Source organism: Camelus dromedarius, chromosome 16 (assembly GCF_036321535.1).
Source record: "Camelus dromedarius isolate mCamDro1 chromosome 16, mCamDro1.pat, whole genome shotgun sequence".
Lineage (NCBI taxonomy): Eukaryota > Metazoa > Chordata > Mammalia > Artiodactyla > Camelidae > Camelus > Camelus dromedarius.
In genome coordinates, this window is record NC_087451.1 from 36,725,436 (window position 1) to 36,746,570 (window position 21,135).

Sequence of the window (21,135 nt, forward strand, 5' to 3'; positions counted from 1 at the left end):
CTGGAAATTTCTCCATTTTCCATTCTTATTTTGCTGATTTGTGCTCTCTCTTTTTTCTTCTTTGTGAGTTTGGCCAGAGATTTGTCGATTTTATTTACTTTTTCAAAAAACCAGCTTTTGGTTTGATTGATTTTTTTCTATGGTTTTTTAATCTCTATTTTATTTATTTCCTCCCTGATCTTTATAAGTTCCTTCCTTCTGCTGCCTTTTGGGGTTTTTTGTTCTTCTTTTTCTAGTTCTCTCAGCTGGTGGGTTAAATTGTTTATTTGAGATTGTTCTTCTTTTTTGAGGAAGGCCTGTATCGCTATAAACTTCCCTCTTAGCACTGCCTTTGCTGTGTCCCATAAATTTTGTGTGGTTGTGCTTTCATTGTCATTTGTCTCAAGGTATTTTTTAATTTCAGCTTTGATTTCCTCATTGACCCATTGGTTTTTGATAGCATATTGTTTAATCTCCATGCTTTCCTTTCTTTCTATTCTTTGTTTCTCTGTTGTTGATTTCTAGTTTCATGGCATTGTGATCAGTAAAGATGCTTGAGATAATTTTTGTCTTCTTAAAATTGTTGAGGTTTCTTTTTTGCACAAGTATATGATCAATCCTTGAAAATGTTCCATGTGCACTTGAAAAGAATGTATATCCTATTTTTGGGGGGTGTAATGCTCTGAAAATATCCACCAAATCTAATTTTTCTGTTGTATAATTTAATTTCTCTGTTGCCTTATTTATTTTCTGTCTGGAAGTTCTGTCTAGTGATGTTAATGTGGTGGTAAAATCTCCAACTATGATTGTATTCCCATCAGTATCCCCCTTTATCTCTGTTAGTAATTGTTTTATGTACTTAGGTGCTCCTGTATTGGGTGCATATATATTAACAAGTGTGATATCCTCGTCTTGTATCCTTCCTTTAATCACTATAAAATATCCTTCTTTATCTTTCTTTATGGCCTTTGTTTTAAAGTCTATTTTGTCTGAAATCAGTACTGCAACACCTGCTTTTTTGGCTTTTCCATTTGCATGGAATATCCTTTTCCATCCTTTCACTCTCAATCTATATGTGTCCTTCTCCCTAAAGTGGGTCTCTTGTATGCAGCATATTGAAGGTTCTTGCTCTATTATCCAGTCTGCCATTCTGTGTCTTTTGACTGGAGCATTTAGTCCATTAACATTTACAGTAATTAATGATAGATGTGTGTTTATTGCCATTTTGAACTTACCTTTGCAATTGATTTGATATTTCCTCTTTGTTCCTTTCTTCTTCCTTTTGTGGTTTGGTAATTTTCCTTTGTATTATCATAGATTTTATTTAGTTTTTGTGACTCCCTTGTAAGTTTTTGGGTTGTGGTTACCCTTTTTTGTAAGTCTATTAGCGCATTACTATAATTGTTTTTATTAAACTGATAGTAACATGATCTCAAACCCATCCTACCAAGAACAAAAAATTAAAAAAAGAAAGAAAAAAATATTCTGTATTTTCCTGCCTCCCTCTCCCACTCTTAATGATTTGTATGTCTTCTTTTATAATTTCGTGATTATTTTATTTGTAATTCATGAGTTATCACCTTTCCTGTTGTGAGTTTCTCATTTCTGTAGCATCCTGCTGCTTTTCTATTTAGAGTAGACCTTTCAATATTTCTTTTAGCATGGGTTTAGTGTTGGGAAACTCTTTTAGTTTTTGCTCATCTGTGAAATTCTTTATCTCTCCTTCTATCCTAAAGGATAGCCTTGCTGGATAAAGTATCCTAGGCTGCATCATTTTTTCATTCAGCACTTTGAATATATCTTGCCACTCCCTTCTGACCAGTAGTGTTTGTGTAAAGAAATCAGCTGAGAGCCTTATGGGGGTTCCCTTGTAACTCACTCTTCGCTTTTCTCATGCTGTCTTTAGGATCATTTCTTTATCCTTGACTCTGGCCATCTTGATTATGGTATGTCTTGGTGTGGGTCTATTTGGGTTCTTCCTTTTTGGGACCCTCTGAGTTTCCTGTACTTGGATATCTGATTCCTTCTTTAAGTTTGGGAAGTTTTCAGTCATGATTTCTTCAAAAACCTTTTCAATTCCCCTTGATCTTTCTTCCCCTTCTGGGACCCCTATTATGCGAAGATTGGCATACTTTATATTATCCCATAGGTCCCTTATGCTATTTTCATTTCTTTTTATTTGTTTATCTTGTAGCTGTTCTGATTGGGTGCTTTCTATTGTCCTGTCTTCTAGGTCACTAATTCGTTCCTCTGCATTATCTAGTCAGCTTTGCACAGCCTTTAGATCATTCCTCATCTCAGCCAATGAGTTTACCAATTCTACTTGGCTCTTCTTTATAGCTTTGATTTCATTTTTGACATATTTTATATCTCTAGAGACTCTCTCTTTTAGTTCCTTCAATACTTTGATCACTCCTTTTTTGAAATCTTGATCTAGTAGGGTATCGATGACTATTTAATTGGGAATGGTTTCTCTGCTTCTTCATCTTGCTCATACCTCTCTGGCACTGTGGTTTATGGAGTATCAGTTATCTATTGTGGTCCTTAAGGAGTTTATCTATCTAATGCCTATGTAGGAATAAAACTTAGAAAAAAGAAGAGAGAGAGAGAAAGAATTTTAAAAGAAGGGGGAAAAAAGGTTTGAAAACAGTGTATAATGAATAATAGAAGAGTGAGTTGAAGCAGAATTGCAATTGGTTGAGACGTCCTTTAAAAACCTTTAAAAAAGGAGAAAAGAGGAAAAGATGTATTTGAAACCTGTGTATAATCAATCACAGGACATCAAAACCAAGAGAAATAAAAATGAAATGCTGTGGATTTTTCAAAAATAATAATAAAAGTATTTTTTAAAAACTTAAAAGGGATTAAAACTGGGGGTTTATATAATTGTTTAAGAAGTAAAAATTAAAAGGGTAATAGAAAATAGAACAAGTGAAAACAGATTTAAAAAAAAAAAGAAAAAGAAGGCGGGAGGGGGTTGGTGTTCTCCTGGAGACTGTGTGCTTTTAATGCGAAGTCTTTCTCTTTTCGTCCTGTTTTGGAAGCTCAGCTTGCTGTTTCCAGAGGCCCTCTGTTGGCGCCCTCGTCTGTGCCGTTCCCAGTGCCTGTCGGCAAGCCGATTGCGCCCCCTCCCAGCATAGTGTTCCTGCCGGAAAGGCGGGGGCCACCCACCGTCTGCCGGCGCCGGTCGCTCTGCGCTGCTGCGCGCTCAGCCCCCGGTCGGCGCTCCGCAGGCGGGCCCCGGGAAGACCGCGGAACAGCCCTGCCCCTACTCCGTGCCCAAACTCAGCTCTTGTTTGTTCTGGCCGCGCGAACTTTGCGAGGCACCAGGGCTGAAGGATGCTATCTGACTTGGGCTGTAAACAAGTCACTATTTGGCCTTTGAGGCTGCAGAGCCCCCAGGCGCGGATTCAGGTTTCGCCCCCGCCCCCACCTGGGTGCCAAGCGCCTGAACCCCGCCTCTTCTCGCCAGAAACCTTCCGTGTGTTTTCAGAGATGGCGGTATGCACCCTTCCCTCCAGGGCACATAAGCTGTGCTGTTTCAGGGAGGGCCCGGGTCGTTCTGCCCTGTGCAACCACTCATCCACGTCGTGCAGCCCCCTGCAGTTCACTGGGGCTGCCTCAGTGCAGCCGTCCCTGTCCTCTGCCCTGCTCGGGCAGCCTGTCGTGGCCCCCGGCTCCTGGCTCGGGTCTCAGGCTGGGTGTCGCAGGGACCCTCTGTGCCCGTTTAACTTAGTTCTGTCAGACAAGGGCTGCTCGGTATAGATCCGAGCCTCGGAAGCTCCCACTCTGTCCCGCTGGCCTCTCGGTTGGAGAGGGGAGACCCAGAGAACGAGCGCCAGGCCTCCTTTGCCGCTCCCTCCCTGCGGGACTGGTCCTGCACTGTTTTGCCTTTTCATCTTTTTTTCCTTTCTCCTACCAGATCTTTGGTGTCTTTGTCTCTTGAAGAGGGCAGTGTGCTGTCGGAGTTCCGCAGGTGCTCTTTTTGGCTGAGTCGGTCCGTGGATGTGAGTCTTGGTGTATCTGTGGGAGAGGGTGAGCTATGAGTGTCCTACTACTCCGCTGTCTTGGCCTCTTCCGCTCTGCACAGTTTGTATGTACAGAGGCCTGGTCCAACCCTGTTATAAATATGGAACAGAGGTCTGCGGATTTTATGGCACCTGTCCAAGGTGCATAGCCAGTGAGTGACAGTTTGGAATGTAGGTCTCAGACCCCTTCCCTGTAACCACCTTACTGTGCCGTATTGGAAGTTACAATACTGTTTCCCTAAAATTATGGAAATAGACAAATTATCCTTTAGATGTAGTTACTAGGAACGTATGTGTGCATTATGATAACGATCTTAGTAGTTTTTTTCCCAGCCATTAAATATTATCATTAATGTCTGGGATTGGAACCAGGTTAAATATTTGGTGGTTTCCACTTCATGGATTTTTACTTCTAGTAATGACCAGGAAACAAGAAGAGAAATGTGACTAACAAGGGAGGGAATGCAATTAAAGTCAAAGAAAATGTTTATTTTCATCTTCTTAATGAAAACGGTAATAGCTTGAATAGTCTGAGTGCTTCTCCCTCTCTCTGTCCTTCATTTTCATGAGTGGTGATTAATTTGTGTACACATCCCAAGAAGAGTAATGATTACTGAAAAAATCATGGAAGGAGATTTTCAGAGTTGAGAAACAGGGGTTATTTACAATTCTGAGGAAGTCCAATATTTGTAGCTAAAGAAAAAAAGCATTCTGCCCATCTAGTTTGAACTATTAAACTATTAAAATGGATATTAGGTATCATTGTTTTTATTAGTGTAATTTTCACAGTGGCAGTTAAGAATGAGGGGGCCTGGAATCCAGACACCATTCTGGAGTTAACCTGTTAACTCTGCCTCTTTTTGAGTATCCGCAAATAATTTCACCTTTAAGTCTCACCTTCCAAATCTGTAAAATGTGTACAAATACAGTATCAACTTCATAGGTTTGCTTTGAGTGTCAATGAAATAATTCATTTAAACCCTTCTCATACTTTTCTGGCACACAGGAATCAGTGCAAAGAACCCTTTAACTGAAGTGCAGTTAAGTCTTTGGTAAAGTTTTCTCATAAATTGTTCTGATTTTTGAGACTCGTTTTCCTTCTCTCTGTTCAACTTCTTTTTTGTCTTTTTTTTTTTTTTTTGGCGTGGCTGTTGAATATTGAATCATTCAAAGTTAATATAGACTTATTTAGGACAAGGTTTTTTTTTTTTTTTCTTTCTTCCTTTTTTGACTCTGATCACTTTTTGCATATGCCAGAAAGAGAGAGCAATAAACAAATACCACGTGACAAGCTTAGCCAACCATCCATAGCTGCACCCTCCCTGTGAAGCAACTGGACAAGAAGAAAGACATGGGAAAAAAACAAATTAGCAAGAAAAGAATGTGTTTGGCAGGCTTTTTACTCAGACATCATGGCCTGTTTTCAGAAACCAACTGAATGAAAACAGATTTACAAGAGGCAAGCATTTGTGGAAAAGTCCTTGAAGGATTGTTAACTGTTCTTCTGGACAGAAAGAGACCAGTGAGTCAAGAGTGCTTTTGAGTTCTTCACTCTTACTTTCCTGACAGTAAGTCAAATTTGTTTTTACCTTTCACTCTGCATAAGATAATCAAGGCACAAAAGACATAGTACCAAGGATCTTGACTGACATTGTTGAAATTATTGTATTGTTCTGATATTTCTAAATTATTGTTTTATATTATAGACCTAATGAGTGATGTAATATTTTAAACTCAATAACGTAGTATTTTGGTGTGATAGTCAAATGGAAGATAGACTCAAGGTATGTATAAATATTGTTATTTTTGTGTGTCAGATTTACACTTCCCTTGATGGCCTTTTGAGAACTTGCAAAATTTTACTTTTTGGGACTGTGGAGGCATTAGGACAAGTTGCTTCTCCCTGTGGTTTCCTTTTTCTTATAAAATGTCTTTGTGGGTTGCTTCCTGAGCTCTCCACGTAGACCTCTATAGCCATAACATAAAAATGGGTATTTTCACTTAGAATCTTTCTCAAGTTGGATTTTAGAGATTATTTTGGTATTTGGTAACTTTACCTTTTCCTTTATCCAAAAAGGGAATCCAGCAAGTTCTCCAAACACTGTAATTTGTATATAACATCATTTATTCGAGTGAATTTAGATAATCAGAGCTGTGATACCAAATTATCATCTCAGAATTTTAAATTAAAAACACAGAAGGATCACTGCTACACATCAGGATGTTCTACACACATCAGTGACTCCATCACACTAGCTAACTAATGTTTTTGGCTTTCATCTGTATGTGTCTTACATACTTACTTCCTAGAAGGGAACTCATGAATTTGAAGAGGAGAAATGAGCTCTTTGGGATTCTAGGAATGACTGAAATGTTACTCAACTTTCTTTCACTCAGTGGTTTCCTTAATGTCATCAAATAAGCATGTGAAAGCATGCCATTCAAAGTATAGACTGCTTATGGTCAAATCTCTGAGTGACAGAAAACTGGAGATGGTTTTATTCCTATTACACCTTTAAAAAAAATTAAGTAAACGGTATAAAGTGTGATTTGGATTCTGAACATTACTAACATCTTATTCACTGATTTACTTTAGATTGTTTTAATGTCAGGATTTGGCAGAAGAATGTACTTTTGAGACAAAAGGGAGAAGACCTCCCACACCAAACCCCCATCTTTCACAACCGTAGCGCCTGCAGAGAAAGGCCAGCTGGCACTGTGTTCTACCTTCAGGAATACTTTATCCGCAGAAAAACCTTTTGAATCTATGTTTTTATGTCAAATGTTAGGCATTCAGTGAGTTTATCTGGGACTGTTTTCAAAGTGTGTAGAAGCTTTTCTTGTAACTGGATTTTTTTGGTGGGGGGTCTTTTTCTCATCTGGTTATTGCTGTCTATTTACTTTGTCTTCTTTCTCAAGGAACAGGACAAAATGATTAAAAAAGAGATGAGTGTGTGTCAACAGACTCAGGCCCTTCTGCACAAGAATTTTCTTAAAAAATGGAGAATGAAAAAAGAGAGCTTATTGGTATGGTTCACAACATGTATTTTTCCATGTTTAGTGAATGAAAATCCATCCCTTCATATTATGCCATTTTTATTGCTTTTTTATGTTCATCAATTCTACAGGCCAGTTGATTTGGGGTTCTCAATATAATATCTTGAAAATATTGCAGAATAGGATAATATTTATGGAAAAAGGTGAAGTTAACTAAATGGCTCATATTTCAGCTCCTGAAAAACAAAGTTAACTAACACTTTTTTGAGTAGAACTAGCCATTTTCCAAATAATTAATCCATTTGAATCTTGTGGAGTCATTCTGATTTACCCTGGGCTAACTTCAGTATTAGGGAAAAAAGAAAAAGCCAGGCAAAATGAAATAGATTTTAAATGAGTAAATCATAGTGATCCAGTGAACTCGCATCCTGTCCTATTCACCCACAATCCAGATTTGACAGCAGTTAATATCTTGCCATTTTTGCTTCATCTCTATCTCCCCTCAACTCCTCTCTTAAAATACATGACACTTGACTGCTAAATATTTCAGCTAGCATCTACAAAAATTAGGGACACATTCCCCTTTATAACCACTAATACCCTTTACAAAGTTAGCAATAATTGCGTATAGTTATCTAATTTCATATTCAAATTCAATTTCCTAAAATTTCCCACACGTCTCAAGGTTGGTTTGTTCAGTCCAGGAACCAGTGAGACCAAAGCTGTTCTCTTGTTGAACATCCATGTTCTGTACTTTTCATTCTGTCATTTAACTCATTCCTTAACTGTCTATGTTTCTTGGAAACAGAAAGTTAGATCTAAAAATGGGATTAACTTCAGGTTAAACACTTTTGACAAGAATATCTCATGTGATGCTATGTACTTATAAAAAATCAGTATGAGGGCATATAATCCATAGTGGTCCTTCTATTAGGGGTGCTGTGTTACTTAGGTCAAGATCAATGGACATATTTGATACTATGTCAGAGTTTTTTTTTTTTTTTTTTGAAATGGTGGTTTCTTTAAAGGATGGATGGTAACTGGGAAAGAAAAAAAATGGGAGAGTGAAATGAAACTATGCTCAATGACAATACTTTCTGTCTTAAGATGCGTTTGAATGTTTCTCACTGTCCTGGATGACATTATAATTTGACTCATTTTTCTTTTGTGTGCTGGAGGAATGGACAGAAGCACTGCTTCTAGGGCTGTCTTTGTGCATATTTTCGGAATTCTTCAGAGCTATTCGTTTTCATGAACAGCCTCCTCATGTTCTGGGACGTGTGGATCAATTTAATGACTCTGATCTAGTGGTGGTCTATACCCCAGTCACTAACATGACACAGAGGATAATGGATAAGATGGCTTTGGCTGCTTTTATGAAAGGTGTGTTGTTCAATGGCAGTGTTTCATTGTAATGTAACCTATGCATGTTTAATTTGAAGTTTGTTCTGCAAATTGATTTTTTTTACCCAGCTTGTGGGTCAGTGGTTCTCAACTGGGGCAAGGATCCTTATTTCATAAGCGGTGAGGGGTTGGTGTGGAGCTACAAGTAAGTGTATCTTTCAAAGTGAAAAAGATTTAATTGGGGCTTTTTAAACAAAACACATCCTTCTTTCCTGTCATCCTTGAAACCCATGGTATTGTGAGTCATTATCGTTGTGAGTATGTTGTTTGCTCCAAAAAGTAAAGTTGGGGTAGGATAAAATGTTGGACCCTATTCTAGATGGTTCCACTTTTTACCCCTGGCCACTTTGCCCGGTTTCATGATTCTTCACTGCAGCTTCTGAAGCTCTGATTTCTGCCTGCCTCACTTACCCGCATTGGTCACGTGCTCTGCCTGACCAGTGTTGATTCTACCTGGGTCTGGCTCTCCATGCATCATCCATTTGGTTTCTTTCCTCATCTCTTTTTAAATGAAGAAACATTTACAAAAGCCTCAGGGACTAGTCTCTGCAGTGCAAGCTGTCCGGTGCTTTCAGCCCTTAGGGCCTCACGACCCTGCCGAGTGTGTCCTTCTCTTACAGAAACACCCAGTTCCAGCTCCTGTGCCGGCCTGTCTTGGTCACAGCTCCTCTCTCACTGCCTCATTCCATGTTCATCTAACTCTGCTGTTCGGCATGTTCTGGCCTCCACGGTATTTGTGTAACTTTAGGGAGAATCAGTGAAATTAGCCTTGTCCTCATAAAGTTTCACAGCCTTACTCTGTTTGGAAGGACAAGTATTTTTGAAGGATACAGCTTCACTGTGAACATGAGTATCTTCTTCTTCATGTAGACATCATCCTGCATGAGATTTAAACACTGTGTTAAAATTAGTAAAAATTTTAAAACATAATATACGTGAAAGTATAAAAAGTATTCAAAAAGGAGGCCATAAATTGGACTTCAGAAATTTTCAAAACTTCCATCATTAGTGGACTTGTTAACAACCGATTGAGTGGGTGACTTCTGCAAATGTACTCATTCATAAATATTATGAGTTTAATTCTTAGCATTCTTGACTCCAGAGAATCTGGGTGGACTGTAACATTACTTCAGAGTTTTGTACTCTGATCTTTGCATGCAGTTTATTTCTACTGGAGTACTATTTTCAGAAAATGGAAATCAGTTTATGATCATGGCAGGGAAAAGCCTCACCAGATTCTCATTTCTATTGATTATTTTAAGTATTTTTTATTTTTAATTTTTAAATTATTTTAATTACCAAAGTAAAAGCCAGCTTTAAAAAAAAAAAGCTAAGCAATATAACTTGTAGGAAGCAGAAAAGAGAGCTTTTGCTTTTATCCTGGCCATCTTTCCTTCCCTATCATAGCTTCCATTTAAACTTGTATCTTTTTAAGATACTATATACACAAGCATATACGTGATTACTTATTTATACATATGTTTCTGTATGAATATAGGCATATAAATTGTTTTTCCTTTACTAAAATGGGAATTACACTAAAAAATATGCTGCAGATTGATTTGCAGGTGACCCTTGATAAATGCGGAGGGCTAGGGGAGCCCATCCTGCACAAAATCGAAAATTTGAGTGTAATTTATTGTGAGCCCTCTGCATCTATGTTCCCTCAGCTCCCGAGGTTTCTCCGTATCTGTGGTTCCACATCCATGGATTCAGCCAATCCCTGGATAGCATAGTAATGCAATATTTGCTATTGAAAAAAAAATCCGCATATAAGTGGACTCCCTGCCGTTCAAACCTCTGTTGTTCAGGGTAAAGAATATATAATACACATCTTTTCATGTGTTTACATTGAACTTAAAACAATAGAAAAGGCTTTCAGCCTTAACTTAGAGGCGCCTATTTGGGATAGTATATAACCAGTAATTTTATGGGAAATCTAAACAATTGCAACTTGGTTTTCTATCCTTCAGTAATAAGTTTCTATGATTGATTATGTTTTTCACCCATGGCAGGAAGAACAGTCATTGGGACTGCTGATGAAGAAGCCATGAACAGAGTGCCTCCAGAACACAGCTCTGAAGTGGTGGGAATTGTGTTCAGTGATACTTTCTCATATCAGCTGAAGTTCAGTCAGAGATACAGATTCCCAATTATAAAAGAGCACTTTGAACACTCAGGTAACTACATGAGAATTGATTCCAGTTTTTTTTTTTGCTACTTCATCAACCCCCTGTTGGGAGTGACTGATAGGAACATTCATAAAATCCAGAAAAGAAGTAATACACTTTTTATTCCTGAATTCAATGATCAGTCTTTACTACAGTGTAAGTCTTGTTATTTTGGCAGTCACTCAGTAATCTTCTTTCTTCCAGCTTTGCAGAGTGCTTAAAAAATTCTCTAGATTGTGTAATCATGGGCTTTGAGCTGACATTTAGGTATTTTAACTTTAGAGCCAAAGTTAATGTTCTTAATGCCGTTAATTGATTCCATTGCATAATGATGGGCATGTCTTCCTTCCTCTTTAAAGAACACTGTCGGGGTCTGCCTGATGAAGTTTATTGTTCCTTGACAAGGTACTGGAAGAAAGGGTTTGTGGCTTTTCAAACCGCAATTAATGCTGCCATTATAGAAGTAAGTGCCTAACTTCAAAGATCTATTTTAAATATTCTATACTTTTGACCTTACTTTCAGTCGCTACCTCCTCCTGCACCTTGGCCCTACACTCTTAGGAGATATTACTTTTTATTTTTCTCATTCTCAGAGAAAACAGAAGCTGTCAGATGGGAATATCCCTCAACTTCCCAACACAAACCCTAGAGACTACAGACCTGCTCCTCTCTGTACCCACCCTTTTCTCTCGGTGTCATCCTAATGTTCTTCCTTAGTTCATAGGCTGAAAACATTATCCCTTTCAACACTATCAGGAGAGTTGCACAGTGGATTTACCCCTTCCATGTCCTCTTTCTTCAGCTCCTTCCAATTAGATACTTCCTTTCATATTTAAAATTATTAATTTCTTCATTTATTATCAAGACCTTCTCTCATCCATGTTTTCTCCTCAAACAAATCTTCTAGCTCCTTTCCCTTAATTCTCCACTTCTTGAAAGGGTTGCTTTCACTTTGGTTCAACTTAATATAATTTCTATTCCCGCCACACCACCAAGATGAATTTTTCTAAGGTCAGTAACAGTCCTCATGTTAATTAACAAGGGACGTTTTTCTTTCCTTGTCTTACTTGATCTTTTAACTAAATATCATAGCACTCTCTTGATTTTCCTTCACATTTCTAGCCATTTCTTCTCAGGCTGCTCGCAGTGTCATCCAGCTTTACCTTCCCACGTCTTCAAGTCAGTAGTTCCACAAGGGTCTGTCCTAGGCGTCTTTCTCCATCCGGTATACTTTTCCTAAATGATGGCATCCATTTCCATAACTTAATTACAGTTTACATGCTGGTAATTCCAGGAACCCTGCTTCTGCTTTTTGACCAGCAAACTCTTCCGGTGAAGAGTGAGTTAGCAAGTGTTCTGGGCTCTGGGGGTCTAACTTCCTCTGTTGCAGTTACTCAGCTCTGCTGCTTTAATGTGAAAGCAGCGGTAAACCAATGTGCACGACTGTTCCAGTAAAACTCTAGTTACAAAAGCAGGCGGTAGATGAGGTTTGCTCTACTCTAGTCCCAAGTATCTGACTCTACTCTTCTTTGATGCCCCATAAGCAATTCAAACTTGTATGCTTGTATTTTTCTTTAACTGTGACTGAGACTTTAAAAATTTCCCGTATCTCAGCGAACGCCAAAGCCACCCACCTAACTGGGGAATTAGCAGAAGTCATTTCCTTTGCTTCACCCGTTACATCCCATCTCTCATCCAGCCTTGTTAATTCTAAGCTCAAATCTATGTACTTCTCTTCAACGCTGCCACTAGCGCCTGTCCAGGCCATCATCATCTCTTGACTGAACTATGGGAATAGTTCATTTATCCAGCCTTATCTACTACCTGTCTGCCTGCCTGCCTGTCTATCTATCTACCTATCTTAGTTCACCGTATTTTAAACTGATAGAAATATGTAAATACTTCTATAGGAAACTGTAAAGAAACAAAAGGTGTATGGTTTTTTATATATTTCTTCTATAGTTAACATAATACATCTGTTTGTTAACATCCCAATTTAGGTCACAACAAATCATTCTGTGATGGAAGAATTGACATCAGCTACTGGAATAAATATGAGGACACTGCCTTTCATCTATAGGAGAAAAAATATAGACAAATGGTTTATTTTTATTTGTGTAGTTTATTTCTCTCCTTTTGTATACACTGCATCATTAAACATTACAGAGGAAAGAAAAAAATGTAAGAAGCTGATGACAGTGATGGGTCTCCGAGGGACAGCATTCTGGTAAGTCAAGTTGCTGCTTTACCTATGCATCACACATTAATAAATAGAGAAACTCATTAGGTTATAAATGAAATTAGCTGCAGTCATGAATTGCTTTTGCATTCATTCACTTTAATTACCTTACTTGTATTAGATTTTAATAGCAGTAGAAAGTAAGTAAGGATTGTGCTTATGCTTCCCTGAGTTGAAGAAAAACAATGCCTGTATCAGTTAGCAATTGCCAGAAAAAATGCTGCATAGAAGACCACCCCAGAATCCAGTGGTCACAACAGCCATCATTTATTCTTTCTCAATTGTCTGTAGTATGGCTGGAGTCGGGATGGATCTGGCTGGGCTTGGATGCAAGTTGCATTTAGTTCTGTCCCACATGTCACCCACCCTCCTTGGCTCAGCAGGCTTGCTGGGCATGTTCTCCTCCTTCAGTCACAGAAGCACAAGGGGACCAGTTCGCTGCAGAAGCACATTTGAAGCTCCTGCTCATGTCATAGCTGATCAGATCCCACCAGTCACAGCAAATCATGTGGACAAACCCCAAGTCAAGGGACAGAGAAGTGTAGTCTGCCCACCACGAAGCCAAAACAAGTCAAGTAGCCAAGCCCAAAATCAGTAATACAGGGAATTATACTCCCTTCATGGAAGTGAAGCGTGGGAGAAGGGATGAAAAATTTAAACAGTAAACTAAATTACCACATTTTATTGAAGCCAATTCATATGGTTAGTCAATAAAGATGTTCTTTGGGTGGTGAGGATTAAAAGAGACAATGTGTTTAAATTACTTAGCACAGATGGTCCCCAGTGCTTCTAAGATGCATAGTAAAATGAATCTGTCTGTCTCTCTCTGTCCATTATCTCTATCCATTTATCTGTTGTCTCTTTTCCCATACACTTTGAGCCAGTAAACAATAATAATGGTAATAATGGTAAACATTGAATTTACTGTATTCCAAGGATCACGCACAGCTCATAGTGCTGTTAACCCATTTTACAGGTAAAACAACTAAGGTGCTGAAAAGTTAAGCTGTTTGCCCAAGAAAACCCCATTCTTGTAGACACTGTGCTACATAACAAATATATCACTAAAATAAAATTAGTGACAAGGGATATTTTCCCCTTGATAGAAAAAGCTGTGGTGAATTGTGCCAATAGAATTGCATATCATATTGTCTTTAGGGTTTTTGAGATAGTCATTACATTTACATTCAATTTTCTAAGTGTTCCAAATTGAGGTAAACACAGCAGAAATTTTCCTCATATAGAACTGTCCAAGGTAGCAGGGTTTGCACTGGCTAGAGATTTTTAAAAATTAGTTAACATTGCATTAGTTATTGGAGAGAGCATTTGTATAAATATGCTCTTTACTCCTTTTTCTCTTGAAAGACAAAGAATAGAGATTCTAAAAATAAAATCATATGCTTAAAAAGTTTTGACAGTTTAACTTCCAGGATTTCCCAGATGCAGGCATCCCAGAAATTAAGGTAAAGCTGGTATATTTCTTATAAATTCTTATCTGTTTACCTTCTTCCACTTTCTTGACCTGATCAAGCATAAATTTTGCTGTAATCTATTTAACCCAAATAAGGTTTAAGAATGCAGAACTCCTAAAGAATCTTGAGAGTAATTTCTTTATAAAACATAGTGAATAGGTCATGAAAATTATTTATAGTAATCCCTTTCCAATTGTACATTTCTCTCATGAAATTCTGGTACTTTGAATTCTGTGAATCTTGATTGAGAGAATTTAGTTTAAATATAAATATACACGAATTAAGATCAGCTCCTAGTGGGGCTAATTTTTAAGAAGAGGATGAAATAGGAAAAAATGATTTAAACAATGATTAAAAACAGATTTTTTTGCTTGATTCTCCCCCTTCATTAGTTTTTAAGATAATTAACTGTTTCCCTAAATTTCTTCAAAGATGACCAGTTTTTCAAATGCCATTATGAATTCGTGGATCTAAACATGTCTAATAGATTTCAATCCACTGTAGTAATAATAATAAATAATAATAATAATAATAACAACTATTATTATATTTATTATTATTATTATTATTATTATTATTATTATTATTATTATTATTATTATTACAACTCCAGTTGTTCCATCTTTGGCCAAAGGGAGCTGCTTCAGGTTGGTTTCTGAGTTTTGTTTTTGATAGGTTCCTTTCTATTTTGTATGACAAGGTGCTCCAGTTTCTTTCAGTTAGAAAAAGTATTTCAAGACCATTGTGTGCTAAAAATATTTTTTCCATGGGATCGGTCATTGTTTCTAGCCTTTTCAGGAGAGAAAGCGAGAGAATAATGTGTATGCTGCATTTTATATATAGAATAACATACACACATTAAAGATGTCTCATGAGTTCACGCCGATACTTACAATTCAAATGTAGTACTAAAGGGTTTTTAATTAGCCTCTTCCATATTAGAACTGTATCTTTTTCCTTATGCACTGATAATTCTAGTTCCCCAGGAGAGATACAGGGAAAATTAAAATTAGAATATCCCTAATTATTCGTTTGTTTTATCCAGAAATATACGTATAACAGTCTAATGACACTAATAATATTACTTCAATATAATAACTGAAAACAGTTTAAGTACTTTTTTCCATATGTTCTCTCCAATCCTGCCCAATTTTTTTTATCATTTTTCTGTATCTATAATGATCGGTACATGTTATACTTTCTTATTTTTAAACATGATTTAGTCTTAGTGCTATAAGTAACGACAATATTTTCTAATTAAACATTTTTATTTTGAGTAGATTCATATTCAATCGTAAGAAATAGAGAGATTCTGTGTACCTTTTACCAAATTTCTCCTAAAGATACCATCTTGTAAAACTGTTGTAATCACAGCCACGTTATTGACACGTAAGGTATAGAGCAGTTCCATCACCACGAGGGTCTCCCCTGTTGCGTTATTACAGCCACCTTCAGCTCTTTCTTCCCTGTCCCCTATCCCTACCCCTTGGTAACCACTGTATTCCTTCATCATTTCTATAGTTTCAGTATTTCAAGAATGCTATGTAGGTGGAATCATGGAGTACCCAACCCTTTGAGGTTGATTTTTTTTCACTCAGCACAATTCCCTGGCAATTCCTCCAGGTTGTTGCATTTATCAATGATTTGTTCCTTTTTATTGCTGAGTACTTTTCAGTGATATGGCTAGCTGTCAGTTTGTTTAACCCTTCTACCTTTGAAGGAGACATGGGTTACTTCCAGTTTTGAGGTATTACAAATAAAGCTGCTATTGTCATTTGCATCCGGGTATTGATATGAACATAAGTTTTCATTTCTCTGGGATAAATGCCCAGCCGTATGATTGTTGGGCTGTATGGTAATTTGGCTTTGTAGGGAACTACTGAAGTGTTTTCCCGAGTGGACATTCATTTTTATTCCCACCAGCAATGTATAAATGACAAAAGCGTGGATTATAGAAAATAACTGTGTTTGATTTGATTTATGCCTTTATACTTAACATTGAAATATAGTATATGGTGTTCTTATAAATTCATTGAACATGAAAGTTGTCCATTTTTTTCTCAGTTCTTTTCTTCACAAATCTTTATATTCCATACTCTCCTTATGTCCATCTATGGCCAGCTGTTTCAAAAATACCTTTAATTATTAGGAGTAGATATTTTGATAGATGAAAGATTTACTCTATCTTCAAAAGTCAGCTGAATAAAATTATTAGGTATTTGGATTTGTAAAAGATTTTTTAAAAATTTCTAGTTAAGTAATGGGAACTTGAGAGAGTAAGGGAAACTATGATCTTTTCAGTTTACTGTAAGTACACAAGAAAATGCTATTTACTTGTGATAGTAATAACAACTTAGATTGATGTACTACTCAAGAGTATATAAAAGGCTTTCAAATGTATTATCTGTACAAAGTTATAACTCAAGCTGAAAACCCTATATAAATCCAGAGGGTACTTGGCAGTTTTATCAGTGTTTTCATAGAAGGTCAGTTTTTTAACATGAGAGGCATTGTCCTGTTTAAAACATAACTTTCTATCTATTTCCACAGATTTTCAGAAACAACCAGCCTTGATTACTATGATGTAGGATCACTGTTGTACACCCCTCACCACATGACACCTTTTGATTTATTTTAGCTTTGTGCTTCTTAACAGCATAGCTGTATTCTGATTCTTAAAAAACAATATCCTGAGTGGCTGACTCAAAAGCCATTTAAGGATGAAAAAAATGAAAACTTAACTTTTTTACTTAAATTGGAGAGATTTCAGTTAAATGCTCAGAACAATTGTATAAGGAAGTTTAGTGTAAGGGAATTTAAAGGTGAGATTATTATTTTTCCATTAACACTTACATAGTCATCTGACTGAAAGAATCAGTATGCATATAATTATATGAATTTTAAAAGTTAGTCTATAATTGAAGGATAATTATTTTAATAATTGCTAAGCTAACGTCTTCATGTGCATTATTCCATAATCCTCAAAACAGCCATATGAGATAGCTATCATGATTGACCCCATTTTACAGATGAGGTGAGAAAAGATAAGAGACTTGACCCTGATCACAGAGCTAGAGTGCACATAGCCACAATTTTATATTTGACTCTAGGATGTTTGCTTCTGGAATGTGTACTGTGAACTGTTTTGCGTACTCCCTCTCCAAACATTTACGTGTTGAGTGTAAATTTTGAATTAACCCTTTGTTTCTACCGTAGGCTCTCCTGGGCATTAATGTATGCTGGCTTCATCTTCATTATGTCCATTTTAATTGGTTTGGTCATAAAATTTGTCCAAATTATAGTCATTCCTGGCTTCATGGTGATATTCACACTTTTTTTCCTGTATGGCCTGTCTTTGGTGAGTTGGCAAAACATAAATCTCTCAACCTGTTTCAGGTCTCAGATGTATGAGCAAACAGTAGTTTTTCTTCAGGATATTGGTAGGGTGCGGCTACTCATGTTGTACCCTGGTTTTTATATGTTTTGAGAAAGTTTTTTGACAATGTGAGAAATAGATGAATATTGCTATTCAAGATGCTCAAAAATATATATATATATATACACCAATTGGAATTCTTCTTTCTTTCTTCAGATTGCCCTGGCTTTCCTCCTGAGCGTGTTGATAAAGAAACCATTTCTTACCAGTTTGGTTGGATTTCTCTTCACTGTGTTTTGGGGAGGTCTGGGTTTCTTTGTGCTGTACAGACAGCTTCCTTTATCGTTGGCGTGGGCTTTAGGTCTGTTTAGCCCTTTTGCCTTTACTGCTGGAATGGCTCAGGTAAGAACACACCATTTCATGATTTCATTTACTAGATTTTTAGAATTATTGAAGAGTTTGGTACTTCGTAAAACTGAATGATCAACTATCCTGTATTTTAAGAAATTCTTCTTTTGAAAATCTAAATAAAATTTTTTCTTATCAGAGTAATAAACAAAACAGATCATTTGTACAATCTTAGAAAACTTAAGTAAGAAAAATAATTGCACGTTATATGACCACCCAGAAATATCTGGTTTATGTCCCCACTGAAAGAAGCATTAAAATGTGGAGGTTATGAGTAGTGAATAGGGCCAGACGGCATGAATTAGGCTCAGCTCTGCCACTTAATAGCCGGATGATCTTGGGCAAGTCATTAGACTTCCAAGGCCTCACTTTCCTCACCTGCAAAATAAGGATGTCAGTAGAATTAACCTTGTGGGGAGTTGTGAGGACTAACTGTGCTATTATTTATGTGTAATGCTAGAACAGTGCCTGACACAAGCTATGTGAATGTTAGCTACTATCTTCATTATCTTTCTGTGTTTAATTATCTTTATTATGCTTAAAGTTAATCTCTTTGGGTCTTCCATACTTACTTAATGTTCTAACATTTCTGCAACATCTTAATACTTAGCATTTTTGTATTTCCTTTAAATGTCCTTCAAGTTCACTGCCCACTCTTTCTCCTCCTAGAATATGTTATTTTTGATAGCTTGCCCCTTCTCTTAATCCCCTTCTTTAAAACTTCGGATCAATTGATTAGTTAAGTTTCTATTCTTCAACTGTTTTACTTTCTAATCGAGCATTTCTCACCCTTGTGACAATAATTTTATCTGTAAAAAGCAACACTGCTACTAACAACTTCACCGTGCATTTTTCAGGAAAAGGATATTAGAATATGAATTTTATTTGCTTATGCAGCACCATTAAAAACTTTATTTTTATAGGTTCATCTAACTTTTATTTTGTTGTTTCTGATTTCAGATTTCACACCTGGATTACAACCTGAGTGGTGTTGTTTTTCCTGATCCTTCTGGAGAGTCACACATAATGATAGTGATATACTTCATTTTGGTATTTGACACTCTTCTCTATTTGATACTAACATTATATTTTGAACGAGTTTTGCCTGGTAAGTAATAGTGTGGTTAAAGTTGAGCTGAAAGTAATTCTGTTTCTTTTAAGGTAATGCCTTACTCTTTGTTGACTTTTCATTTAAAAAGCATTTCTGATTGCATAGAAAGGAAAAATATTCAAAGCAATAGAATTTTCATTTCATCTCACTGTTTCAACTCAGGCTATTTAATGGTCTGAATGGAAATTATTTTGTTAAGACATTTTAATTTTAAAAAACCTGCATTTCTGTTGGTTTTTATCTTTTATAAAGGTAAAGGGTGTGTGTGTGCGTCAGCTGGGGAGAGGGAAAGAAGCAACTGAAACAGTTATTGGAAAATGATGCTAATTTTTAGTGCTGAATTGAACTCACTGATAAGGTTCATTAAGAAATTCTTGCTAATATTTGGCTCTAGTAAATTGTTATTCTGAATCTAAAGATATGAAGAAGAAAACACAATGTAAAGTTAATGAATGACCTCTTCTCTTCCCTTTTTGTGGAAAGATCAGCCTAACAAGAATGCTTTAAATAGTGTTGTATAAATTAATAAACTCTACAAACAACTTTTAAATAACTATTATAAAATTCCTGTGTAGTCTGCACATATAATCCCAGGAACTAATATATTTATATTCCCTTTGCCCATATAAAATTCACAAATTTTACTCATACATCATTCTTTCTCACATGTCAGAATCTGAATGTTTCTATCCTTTCAAACCCAATTTATTCTGATATCTTCCTTTATATGTTTTCTAATTCAGATACTTTGCTTAAAAATATTTATAGTTTCCTTCTAGACTTACTTGTTTCATGTTCTTTATTTCCATTACACTTTTATTTTGGGGTTTTTGTCCCCTAGGTCTCTTATTCATTCCATTAACATAACTTTATTGTAAAATTTCGTAATATATCATTTTGAAGTAAGTAATTTCTTATGCATGTAGCAAATTGCCTTCAAAATTATTTTACAAAATTAGTCTTGTGAATAAATGGTTTCTCAAAATTAAATGAAATTTCTTCTTTGAGCCAGAAATTAGTATATAACATATTAACCATATAAAAACAAGTTAACATGTATCCTTGCCTTGGCACAGGTCACAGTCAAAAATTCAACACTATGGTGTCTGAATAAATGAAAATATTTACTTTATTAACATTTCTCAAACCTGCAAAATGGAAATTAAAATCCCTGATCTCATCTCCTTGTGTACACACTCACTTTCTCATTCACTCATCCTATGGCAAAGGCAGTAAAAACTTCCTTTTCTCTAAAATCTTAGAGTGTCCCCCAGCAAAACTGGGGCCAGGCTCTTCTCTCTCTTCTCATTGTCTTTCTCCTTTAGGAATTTCTTCTTTTCTCTTTTACCCCTTGTTCATTACCCTTTTAGCCTCCCAGGTCCAGGAAGCTAGTAGGTAAAATCAGAGTTCTTTCTAATGCGTAGAAGAAGACATAAGAGTTATACTCCAGAGTTAATTTTTCCCAGTCACAACTCTGTGCCACATTATATATTCGTTCTTTCCTAAATTTTTGGTTTACTACCTTAAAAATGATTTTTCCCCCAATACGTCCGTTCACAATTTGATTCATATTTTAATAGGTAACACTTCCACTTTTTATTATCAAGTCCTCTACTTGTTCATAATTAGCTTGCTTTTCTTTTCCAAATGAAATCAAAATCAAAATAAAATGAATTTATTTCTCAATTTTAATGCCCCCCCCCCCCCCTTATCCCTTTGCTTTTTCACAGTGTAATGTCCCTTTCTGGCTAGTTCTGCTCTGGCTCTATGTAACTTTTTTTCACCTTTGAGCATTTCTGCTCTCTCATATTCTATCTCTAAAACCACAGCACACTATTCTTTTCATTTCCCTTTTCAAAGACACTTGTTTTCTAGCTATACTTTTCCCTTGTATTTTTCTACATGTGTCCAACACCTTTTACTTTCTTATTTCTGCAGGTTCTCTGCTGT

At 36.4% G+C, this 21,135-nt stretch overlaps 1 protein-coding gene across 6 annotated transcripts in view; it reads left to right on the forward strand.

The window, feature by feature from the left end:
• Positions 1-5,318: 5,318 nt before the first annotated feature.
• Positions 5,319-21,135, forward strand: part of LOC105085697 (ATP-binding cassette sub-family A member 10) — a 65,387-nt gene continuing 49,570 nt past the window's right edge. For 2 of the 6 annotated variants that reach the window (XM_010975958.3, XM_064495611.1), the window contains exons 1-9: positions 5,320-5,575; positions 6,927-7,034; positions 8,183-8,387; positions 10,424-10,588; positions 10,939-11,042; positions 12,580-12,806; positions 17,507-17,648; positions 17,883-18,068; positions 19,035-19,182. In XM_010975958.3, coding sequence (XP_010974260.2) covers positions 6,939-7,034; positions 8,183-8,387; positions 10,424-10,588; positions 10,939-11,042; positions 12,580-12,806; positions 17,507-17,648; positions 17,883-18,068; positions 19,035-19,182 — 1,273 coding nt within the window. In that variant the 5' untranslated portion in view covers positions 5,320-5,575; positions 6,927-6,938. Of the gene's footprint in view, positions 5,576-6,926; positions 7,035-8,182; positions 8,388-10,423; positions 10,589-10,938; positions 11,043-12,579; positions 12,807-17,506; positions 17,649-17,882; positions 18,069-19,034; positions 19,183-21,135 lie in introns of those variants that run through there. The other 4 variants (XM_010975960.3, XM_064495610.1, XM_031468960.2 and 1 more) reach the window with 4 other exon arrangements.